This window comes from Microtus ochrogaster, chromosome 6 (genome assembly GCF_000317375.1).
Source record: "Microtus ochrogaster isolate Prairie Vole_2 chromosome 6, MicOch1.0, whole genome shotgun sequence".
Classification (NCBI taxonomy): domain Eukaryota; kingdom Metazoa; phylum Chordata; class Mammalia; order Rodentia; family Cricetidae; genus Microtus; species Microtus ochrogaster.
Genome location: NC_022013.1, coordinates 87,430,218 through 87,442,013, shown reverse-complemented (window position 1 = coordinate 87,442,013; position 11,796 = coordinate 87,430,218). Strand labels below are relative to the sequence as shown.

At 42.1% G+C, this 11,796-nt stretch overlaps 2 protein-coding genes across 12 annotated transcripts in view; one reads left to right on the top strand and one right to left on the bottom strand.

The window, feature by feature from the left end:
* Positions 1-10,197, bottom strand: part of Cep170 (centrosomal protein 170) — an 88,401-nt gene extending 78,204 nt beyond the window's left edge. For 4 of the 9 annotated variants that reach the window (XM_005348998.3, XM_013346983.2, XM_005349000.3 and 1 more), the window contains exon 1: positions 9,927-10,197. The gene's annotated coding sequence lies outside the window, so the exon portion shown is untranslated. The remainder of the gene's footprint in view (positions 1-9,926) is intronic. The other 5 variants (XM_005348999.3, XM_005349002.3, XM_005349004.2 and 2 more) reach the window with 3 other exon arrangements.
* Positions 10,198-10,898: 701 nt separating this feature from the next.
* Sdccag8 (serologically defined colon cancer antigen 8) overlaps positions 10,899-11,796 on the top strand; it is a 201,260-nt gene continuing 200,362 nt past the window's right edge. For 2 of the 3 annotated variants that reach the window (XM_005348997.3, XM_026779834.1), the window contains exon 1: positions 11,015-11,081. In XM_005348997.3, coding sequence (XP_005349054.1) covers positions 11,015-11,081 — 67 coding nt within the window. Of the gene's footprint in view, positions 11,082-11,796 lie in introns of all 3 variants that reach the window. The other variant, XR_003377060.1, reaches the window with a different exon arrangement.

Below are 11,796 nucleotides of genomic sequence, written 5' to 3'. Positions count from 1 at the left end.
AAACAAACAAACAAACAAACAAACAAAAAGAATAAGAAAGCAGTAAGTAGCTTTTTACTCTGCAATGCGTTAGTTATACAACGAGAAAGACTTCTCTTGAGCAATCACAGCAAATAACAGTAGTCTTCAAAATATATCGGGACACACTCAAACACATACTACCACGGGTTTCAAATTCATGGTTCAATAAATTCAGATAAAAAATAGTAGGAGAGACAAATTTTGCCTGTTTTGAATATATAGCCATTTTTCATTTGCCACCATTTTCCAAGTGACAGAGAATAGTATTGTATTAAATACTACTAATATAAATAATTAAATAGTATTATATTGAAACACTGCATTGTATTAGGCAATCTAAGTAATACAGAAATGATGTACATAGGAGGATCAAGCAGAGAGAACACAGTGGACAGATGCACTTGCTGCCAAGTCTGATAACCAGAACTAATTCCTGGAACTCACATGGTGGAAGGGGGAACTGGCCTGTCCAAGATACCCTTTGGCCTCCTCGTGATCTACATCTATGTGTGTATACACACACATACACACTCACACATAAATAGATTTTTTTTCTAAGTATGTAGGAAGATGTTAATGGGTGTAAACGGTATCCCATTTTATTTCAAGGTCTCAAACAATGGAAGATTTAACTCCCCTTGGATCCTGAGAGGATAACTGCATTTGTGTGTGCTTGTCTACTTTGTGATCCTAGAGCCAAAGACGGGGCAGAGTCTACCATTGTCTATACTACGCCAGCTCTTGTATTTTTAAATCATGTATTCCCTGTCTCATGTAGCTTACCACAGAAAGTTTCCTATTTTCAATGTGTTTTTCAATAAACTGAATATTTTATTCAATTCCTTTTGGTTCAGTAGGCTCTCTTTTCCCTTTTCCTTGAATTTGCTCAGATCAGTTTTCTAGTTCTTTGTCTGGAGTACAAGACTCCTATTTAAGCTTTAAGGTTTGACTTGCTATCCTTTATTCCATGTAACATGTAACAAATCTTTACCCAGTAGACCATCTAACAAAATAAGGTTAGTTTGGAACAGATTAGTTGAAGATTGGAGAAAGTTATCTAAAAGCTTGCTTTTTCTTTTCTTCTTCCTGGCATTGTGCCCCTTTCTCTATGCCACAGAATGCTACAAAATGATATGCAAAACTGCCCAATGAGACAGAACCCACGAGAGGTAAATATTACTTCTATGGAATATGTGAAAGATTTTTCTTATGAGGTAGCATCCAATTTGAGGCTGTATGCAAAGCAAAATCTGTGATTAAATATTTCATTTAATTTGTATAATAAGCCTCTGAGAATGTAGCCTAACACTAACTAAACATAACAGAAGAAACCGAGCTTCTGAGATAAATAGATTCAATATGACACAACTAGTAACACCGAGGCACCACCTGATCAACTCTCACCAACAGATCACTGTCAGTCTAGCTAAAATCAACAATGCCCTGTTTGTGAACAAACTTTGTTCAAGGATACAGATGGCTAATTTAGAGGAAGAATGGTGCAAGCATTCTCATTAATAAATGAGAACAAAGAGAGGTCTATTAAAGTATGTGCTAAGAGACCACCAGTGAGAGGGTACTATATGTCTTAAGATGTATAAGTACCTAAATGTGACACAGTGTCCGAACACTCTTACCTTCAAACATTCTAGCCTCCCTTGGCTTCTGGGGCATCACATACATGTAATTTTCTCTTATCTCTGACTGCATTTCAATCTTTCCTAGTACTAATAGTCCAATGTAGGGTCCCATATGTTGGGCCTTTTGGCACCTTAATTTCCTAAGTGACCTCTTCTGTTGACGGAGTTTCTGTCCCACCCAGTCCTGCTCGGTCAGGTAGCTGTTCAGTCACAAAAAAATACAGAGGTCTACATTAATTATAAACTGATTGGCTTATTAGCTCAGGTTTCTTATTAACTCTTACAACTTATATTGGCCCATTATTCTTGTTTGTTTTGGCCATGTGGCTTGGTACCTTTTTCAACAAGGCAGTCATATCATGCTACCTCTGCATCTGGCTTCCTCTGTGTCTGGGTGACTCCAGACTGAAACTTCCCTCTTCTCAGAATTCTTTTTTCTAAATATTTAAATATTTATTTATTTATACGATAATCTGTCTGTGTGTATGCCTGCAGGCCAGAAGAGGGCACCAGACTTCATTACAGATGGTTGTGAGCCACCATGTGGTTGCTGGGAATTGAACTCAGGACCTTTGGAAGAGCAGGCAATACTCTTAACCACTGAGCCATCTCTCCAGCCCCCTCTTCCCAGAATTCTTGTTGTCCCACCTCTACTTGCTGCCTGGCTACTGGCCAATCAGCATTTATTTAAAATACAAGTGACAGGGTACAGACCATTGTCCCACAGCACTCTTCCAGTTTACCAGTGGAGTTAAATTTTATCTATCTTTAACCCTTCACCTCAGAATTTATGTCTTATATATCCCATTACCTACTTGACATGGTTACTTAGATGTTCAGTAATGATCCCTAAGTTTATAATCAATCCCAGCTCTTGATTCTGTAAAGCCAGACATGGACAGCTTTCATTACTGCCATCACATCTACTCCCACCAAAGTCAGTCTCGATCACTCCAATTATTTCTTAGTTCATCTTATTCCCATACTTGCTCCCCTCTAGCCACTATCTATACAACAGGGCAATCCTTTCAAAGCCCTCGATAAATTCCCACGGCACTTAAATAACATCATGCAATAAAAGCTCCCTCCAGTCTTAATTCCTCCTACTCGTCCCTCCTCTCATGCATCTCAATCACAGTGGTCTCTTTGTTCTCAAAGTTACTTACCCATTCCTTGCAGAACCACACTGCATGTGAGAATATTCTCTACTCTGATACCTACATGCCTCCCCCCCCAACTAAGATGGAATGTTAAATCCTTGGGATGGGGTGGAGTTTCTAAGACTGATTTCTGAAACACTCAGAAATAACAGCATTCAGGATACAGTGTGTAATGAGGCTTTCTTTCCTGTCAGAGATGGAAGGAGAGTTAAGAATATTTTTATTTCTTTGAACTGAGGGATAAATAAAATATAATAAAGTTACTTAAATGCATGGGAAAAAGTGATAATTATTTACAAAACTGGGGTAAGAAGGAATTTATACATCATCAATAAAAATGACCACTTGAACCAAGTGTATGTACTGACATTTTGAAAATGAAAAAAGGAATGTCAACCATCACTTACTCTTTAATTTTAATAATTTTTCATTTTCTTTTGCCTTTCCTTTCTGCCAAAGTTTTGTCAATGCTTATTTTCTACAATTCTGATCTAGTTTCCAAGCTCAATTCTGTAGCTACAGTGTAAATGCAGTTGGAATATAACTATTGTCCTCGTTTCAAGCCATGCAGTCTAAAGTTGTGTCACATCCTTTCTCACAGCAAGGCCTTTCTTGGTTCTGATAAACTCACCTTCGTAGCACCCTTCCTTACTCAGCTTTAGTATCATATAATATTATTATCCTTAGCGTCCAAACTCTTAGTTTCATATAATTCCTGTTACTCAGGGAAATAAGAAAACAAAGCCAAAGCTATGCAAATAATTTTCATCTCCTCTGTATTACTTCTCCACCCCCAGCATATTTTATGTATCATTGATTCTATTTATAAATCTGGATGGCTTTATCCTTGGCTATGACAAGTACATGGACAGGAAGGATGATGACAAGAGATATGGCTTATTAAATTTATATATGTCCAAAAGTCAAGAAGTGAAACTAATCCCTTAGATGACAAGACAGAACCACGATCCAAGAAAATCCCAACAGATTTTTAACTATACTCACATTAAAAGATAAAATTTAGTAGTAGGTCAGGATAAATCATGGCTTCAGAAATATCACCTATTAATAAATGGAGTATGTGAAACCTAGGTAAATATAACGATGTTTATATAGACTTAATCAGCAATTTTCAAACATTTCAAAAAAAATGAAAGCTGCTGACTTTCGAAAGGCTAAAAACACTAGAAAAACAAAACCCACTGCTAGTATCCAAGAAAGCTTGCCACTTATTAACAATTTCAGTTCAAAAGAAAGAACTTTAACATTAGCAGAAGTACAGAATTTCATTCTGAATTACATGAAAGTAACTTTTAAGAACTATATTACTCCCCTTCCTTCCCCATTTCTCAGAAATTGGAAAAACATTACTGTTGCTAAAGATGTGACACAACTTCAAACTGCAAACATAATACATGGTTGTAAATAAGCGACAGGTCACTACACTCTACAGCCAGACCATAACCGCAGAGGTGAATAGAGACAGTAAACTGACTCAACTGTAATATGAAGTCGTAAATGGTAATTTTGAAAAATTTTATTGAGAAAAGTCTCAGTGTATTGTTCTTAAGACAGCAGCTACAGCTAACAGGAAGAAGTCATATAGCAAAATCAGCACTAGATTTGGGGCTGTTTATACCTTGTTATGGTTGACCATAACTTCAAATTTGTCCCCCAGCTCTTTGTCCTCACTCCCTACTTTCCATCCTAACCCTTCTAACTCACATGTGTTCTACTACCCTCCCGTTTCCCCAAAGAATCATATTTTCCTCTCACAGGCTCCTGTCTACTGCCCTAGGTTCTGTATATGTGTGCGCGCGTGAGAGAGAAAGAGAGATGATCAAAATATATTATGCACTCATATGAAATGTCATAACAAAAGCCATTATTATAATTAATGTCACTTATATATATAAATATTAAAAATTGCAATATGGCTCATTTGAAGTTATCTTTTGCTCCCCTGAAGACAGTTACTGTCCCAATTGATCTCACTTTGCTCCCTCCGTCTTTTCTCTCGAGTCCCTTACTACAATATCTTGCATTGTAGGAACACTGAGCCCTGTTGTCTTACTTTCTGAAAGGATCCTAGATTGCTCTCCTAAACAGGAGCAATCATCCCCTAAAAGGAACGGAGCTGTCCCTTCAAGCATCAATGATTTCATGGTGCCAACAGGACACAGCAGAACCAGATAACGATCTATCAGATCAATTTAGCTAATACAGTTTGGTTACATCAGGCCCTGGCTCCCCACTTGATCCTTATCTTCTATAGGTCCAGAGCTACTTTAATCATTCTCCAGAAGACAGGGGTTAGTATGCAGATTCTAGTCCTTGCTAGTGTAGCCACACAGAAAAATTGTGTGGAAGATCCAGGTTTAGTTCCCAGTTTCCATGTAGTGCCTCACAACCGCCTGCAATTCCAGCTCTAGGAGTCAGGTACCCTCTTCTGGACCTGACCCCAGGAACACACATGGTCAATATCTCTACAAGCAGGTAAAGCACATATTATTTTTAGTAAGCTCTCTTTTTAAAATTTGAAATTCCTTTATTGACATTGACGAAATGCTGGTGTTGGAAGCAGTTTACACGTCTTCTGTACAGTGTGCCTGCACAGTGTGCACATCGCTAATATTGTTGAGACCCAGGAAATTCCTTCCTGGTTTCACCTCTCTCTATGCCCCTGCAGCACATGCTCAACCTGGTCAGCTGGGACTTCCTAGGGCCTAGGACTCTGGCAACAACCTTCCGTTAAACTTTCTGAAGTTAGGGCTGGAGAGATGGCTCAGCCGTTAAAGGCTAGGCTCACAACCATAAATATAAACTTTCTGAAGTTAAATGGGCTTCCTTGCAAGCCCAGGGAAGGGTGCATGGAGAAGCTGGGTCTCAACAATATTAGCGATGTGCACACTGTGCAGGCACACTGTACAGAAGACGTGTAAACTGCTTCCAACACCAGCATTTCGTCAATGTCAATAAGGGAATAGGTATCATCAGTAAACTTACAGGAAAAGATTAAGTTAAAAGACAAGAGTCCAGTTACAGACTCAACAATCCTGAAACGTGTGTCACAGAAACAGATATTTACTAACTCTGGGCTTCAATTTTTTTTCAAAAAATTTTCCTGCTTCATTTTAGTCACTATTTGTCTGTAAGTAATTTATATGAGCTTAGGTTTCCTCCTGTTAGCTTCTTTTATGCTTTTGTTTGATATGTAAGTGGGTGCCATACATTTTGGCTATGCTACTTTGCCTTAAAAAACTACATATCCTGTTACACAATCATTTCAGCCAAAACAGTTAATATATCCAGTTTAATCAATCACAGATGTTTTCTTATTCTTTTTTACCACAAAAACTGAACCCATTACTGAACACATCCCTCATAAAACACCAGAGCAAATCAAAGCTCACTTTGCCATGGGTAATTACTAGAAATCTTCATTGTTAAAGAAAATTAAGAGGCCGGGCGGTGGTGGTGCACGCCTTTAATCCCAGCACTCGGGAGGCAGAGGCAGGCGGATCTCTGTGAGTTCGAGACCAGCCTGGTCTCCTAGTTCCAGGACAGGCTCCAAAACCACAGAGAAACCCTGTCTCGAAAAAACAAAAACATAAAAAAAAAAAAAAAAATAAAAGAGAAAAGATGGTCTAGGGCTTTTACTCCGCTAAACATGCCCCATTTTTTGTGTGAAAGAGATCAATGTTTAATGCTTTAATCATTGTCTACTCATCAAATACTGGTGGTATATAGCTAATTCAGAATAATTTACAGCTTTACCGATATTTTACAACTTACCATGACCTATCATATTCTTACTAGAATAGGCATTGCTTAGCAACCTTATGTTTAAGACAGAGGACAAAAATCATTATGCATCCATTAGTAAAAATATTTATCAGGACAGAATTTTGTTGAGTGGATAAACCATATAAGGTCCGATTAAAGGACTTGCCAGGCATGTAAGAAGACCAGACAGGGCTCAGATCACCAGAGCCCATGCAAATGCTGAGTGGGCATGAAGATACAGTAATGTGGGGGAAGATATAGTAGTCTTAAAAGGTAAAGACGGGATCCCTGGAACAAGCTGTCTAGTCAGACTAACCTTATTCATAAGCTCTGGTTTCAATGGAGGCACGCTGCCTCAAAATTAACAATGTAGAAAGGCAATCAAGGAACACTTTAACCTCAGGTCTCCATGTGCACAGGCAATGCATGCCCTGACACATGTAAACATGCATACAAACTGCACACACACACACACACACACACTCTCTGTAAACCCATATAGATAAGAAGTCAAATACAGAGCTTTCACCACCAGAGGAGCAATATCTGATTACTAGCAGATACAGTAATAAATCCAAGATTTGATTCCCCCCCAGTAAATAAAAAGAAATGAGAAAGTGAAACACAGAATTTTGAGAACCTTCTGCATTAGCATGCAGAACTGATATAAATATTCACAATGTAGATCTCATTATTCTAACGCTAATGTAAGAAACAAGAAGATTCCACACAGAATTATTTTAGGGTACCATAAAATTTATTAGTAAAATGTATTTAAATTTTTACTGAGTAAAATTCACACATGGAATTTAATCATGAATTTTAAAAACTGGCTAAAATCTAAGCCTGACATAGTGGCGAACACCTTTTATCCCAGCACTCAGGAGGCAGAGGCAGGTGGATCTCGGCGTTTGAGGCAGCCTATCTACAGAGCAAATTCTAGAACAGCCAGAGCTGCACAGAGAAACCCTGTCTCTAAAAAACCAACTAATAAAGCTTGGCGGTAGTGGTACATGCCTTTGATGCCAGCACAGGAAGCTCTCGGGAAGCAGAGGCAGCAGATCTCCGAGATCTAGGCCAGCTTGGACTACACATACAGAGTGAGTTCCAGGACAGCCATGGCTACAGAGACAACCTGTCTTGAACCCACCTCCCCACCATGAAAAAACAAAAAAATTGGCTAAAATCTAACACATTCTAAAAATAACATTAAGATTGAGAATTAAAAAATAAGTTATATTTTAACAAAACCCCCATTTTAAAATAAAATAAGCCTTCCCAAAAAGATAAGTTCTAGCTGGGCGGTGGTGGCGCACGCCTTTAATCCCAGCACTTGGGAGGCAGAGGCAGGCGGATCTCTGTGAGTTCGAGACCAGCCTGGTCTTACAGAGCTAGTGCCAGGACAGGCTCCAAAGCCACAGAGAAACCCTGTCTCGAAAAAACCAAAAAAAAAAAAAAATAATAAGTTCTAGTATAAGTTGAGAAGAATATAATTCACTAAATTAAAGAAAAACAAACATCATTAAGTTCTTGTATGTACATTTTATTTTTAACACAGGTTATAGAGTTGACCACACTATAAAATAGTACTGAATGTCAGGACATAATACGTTTTGGTTATTAATAAGTAGGGAAGCCAGTCTTTTTTCACAAAAAGCACAACTGAAGATATTTTTCCTTAGTCTATAAAACTTAAGTTCCATTTCAGTATAATTAATAATTTATAACACAACACAAGGAGTAAATTAATACAACTGTTGAGAATCGAGTTTAAAAAAGAAAAAAGCCCACTCAAGGTGTGTGGAGATGTTCTGTATATCTGTGCAGGCAGAGGACTAGGGCGCACAAGTGGGAAAGATCACAGTGCTGTACAGATTCTGGTTTTGTTTGGCTCTACCTTCCACTGCTTACTGGCAGACAAGGCAGCCAACTTTGTTAGTGTTAGCATCTTCTTGGTTTCCATTAAGCCCACTTACAACTCCTGTTTTAGGACCCCAAAGTTTTGTAATACTAACAAAAGAAAGAACTAAAAGCATCCCTGGTCTTATTTAAAAAAAAAAAAAAGTGGTCAAAACAAAACCTTACTATTTCTCAGTGATTTCCTCAGTCTCTGAAGGCTAAGCACACAGGATTATGTCCATAAAGACTTAGATTCTTATTTATAATGAATGTAGTTCTCACATTATGCCTCCACCTGCCCCTCCTCATCCTCTTCATTCTATTGCCTGCGTGTCAAATACCATGCGCTTCAGATTCAAATCATCTTCAAGGGTGTATTTTCAAATAAACGTATTGTCTGTACCCACAAATTCCTCTCCGACGGTTGAATTTTCATCAGCAGAATAAAAACCAATCAATTTCTGAAACTGAAATATACCCGGCCTATTTTTTGTTTTGTTAGCTTTAAGCGTATCCTAATGTATTCCCTTAGGAACAAGAACGCATTACCCACCCAGTGGAAAAAATAATTCCGCTGGTTCATTTCCCTGCTAAACAACAGCTTCCCTGTAGGCCCTACCTACCTAGCCCAGCCTTCATTGTCACCTAGTAATTTTATAGTGATCACCTTGGCAGACTTGGACTCTAGCAGGTACAGCCTGTCTTTTCTATATTTTGGGAGAAAAGAAAAAAAAAAAAAACAGTAAAACTACTCAAGACCAGAAAACAGATCATATGACTTAGGACACATTTCCTTGTCTTCCCTTCCGCGTCAGCGCAGCTGCTATTTCTTCTTCCCCTTGAATAAAATGGAAGGGAACCAGATCCAAACGCCACAACTGAATCTTGGGACAATGAAGCCCACAGGAAGCCACTCGCTCCTCCCGCGGGTTTACTACCCAGCCGGAGGCGACGTGGGGTGCAGTCGCCGGGGTGGCTGCGTGACAGCACGGCTTCCACGCCCTCCCGACACCACCCGAAGGCTCGTCGTCCGACACCCCCCACCCCCGCCTCACACCCCGAAAGCAACCCTACAAAAGGGATGGGCGCCCCGGAAAACGCGTTCCCTGGATGCTCCGCCCGCAGCGTCTGCCGACTTCTCCGGCGGCGGCTGCACAAAGCCGGGAGCCAGCCCTAGAGGAGCTGGCGCACCGAAGGGAAGCCGGCCCGGGGTGTCCGGCCGCAGTCCGTGGGGGAGGGGACGGGAGGGGACCGGAGGGCGGCGGCCGCACGGGGCGTCCGCGCTGCCCCCCTCGGCCTCCGGGCTCGCACGCCACCCCGCCGCGGGCCGCGCCCGGACCCCCGGCCACAGGAGCAGAGGACGGCGACGACGACGACGTGCAGAATCCCGGGCCGCGCCGACCCCGAGTGCATCACTTACCCCTCACCGCGGAGAGGGACCGGACCGGGAGGCGGGGCGCGCGGCGCGTCCCGTCAGTCTCTGCCACGCTGTCCTCCCCCCACCCCGTCGCCGTTGTCGTCGTCGCCGCCGCCGTGGACTCGGGCCCCCTCGGTTCCGCTGGGCAATAACGTTATTCCACACACGCCCCACACATAGCGGGAACGGCAGCGAGCGGCCGCCCAGTGCGCAGGCGCTTCGCGAAGGGCAAGGCGCCAGTCCCTCTCCCTCCTCTAGCCGGGGCCTAGCGACGCCTCACTGCGCAGGCGCCAGACCCAGACAATGAAAGGGGGCTTTCAGGAGGGTCTCACCCACACGCTCCCTCAGCTGCCCACTGCGCAGGCGTGCTCGCAAGAGTCGCTTGAACAATAAAGAGCTGCCTGGCTCGAGTAGGACCGCAACCAACACGGACTACGATTCCCAGCGGGCAGCGCGCCAACTCCACGCGGAGGGCGGGGCGCTGGGCATGCTAGGAGTTGTAGTGTCCGCCGCCTTCACATTCTGGCTGTTTGGAAGGTTGACAGCTTCATTTTCGAGAGAGAAACAATTTTGACAGTAATCCTAACTTAAACAGAGTTCACAGTGAATTCTTAAGAGGGCTCAGGGATCAACTCCACAAACGACCCACTGTGAAGACTTGAGGCCTTCACTGGGCCTCTTCTTTCAGCCTGTCGATCCAGGTGGCAGGAGGATGGCAGGACAGTGGGACTAATCCAAATTGGGCAGAAGGGAAAGGGCGCGGCCTGCCAGTCCGTCTCTTGGCAACGAGCTCAGGCCGCTAAACTGCCGGCGAAGCGCCTTGAGCGCTTAGCCCTCTGGGAATCGTAGTGTAGCTGGAGGACTCATAGGACTCTAGAAACAGCAGCTTTGAGCCTGTGAACTACAACTCCCGACGATCACCATGAGGGCCAGGGGATAGGAAGAGCCCCCAGGAGCTCAGTCCGGGGTTCCTGGCTCCCTAGTGACAGCAGCGACAGGAAGCAGACAGGCAACCCCCAACCCCCAGCGCTAGGCCTGCCCTCGGAGGGGTGCACTGGACACTTTCCCGCGTAACTCCCATCTCTGACCCCATGGCAAAGTCCCCAGGGAACTCTACCCTGGAGGACAGTCTGGGGCAATACCAACGGAGTCTCCGGGGTGAGTTCCTCCGAATCTCAGTGCCTAGCTCCTTATAATGGGTGGTTTTCCTAACACTTTCCTTGAGCACCAGCCAGGCTGTGGAGAAAGAAGACGGGTGCTGCTCTGATCTCAAGGATGAAATAGTTTGATTTTGGTGGTAGGGTTAAGTAAGCAGCGTTGTTACTTCTGATTCTTACGGCAACCTGACCCAACAGGGTACCTACATCTTAATTTAGGTGTTGTCTGTCCACTAGTGCCAGTACAAACTGTGGACATCTCTATGCCACTTTTATCCTGTTGCCATACTTTGCTGTTTAATCCAATAAATTTCTTATTCATATTTTTTACACATTCAAATCCTGGTTTAGTTTATTGACTCTTATGAGACCAAAAACAAAACACTAGTAGTTATTTATGATTATATAGTATTTATTGATCTACATTATTTCCATATACAAAGTATTTAAAACTTTATCTTACTAATGTTCCCATTTTACATGCCAAGAAATCAAAGCTCAGAGAGGTTGAGTTGTAGGCCATAACCCACACAGTTGTTTAGTTAGTGGCAAAGGTAGGTGTTGAATTCAGGCCTATCCACCTTCAAAACCTATGTCTCTTTTACTAATCAAGTCATAATTACTGTTACTGAAGAGCTATTTAGTTCAATCACGTTTTTTTCTGAGCAAAATACCAGAGGAATGATTATTTGGTTAAGTAGTGTCCATACTTATAT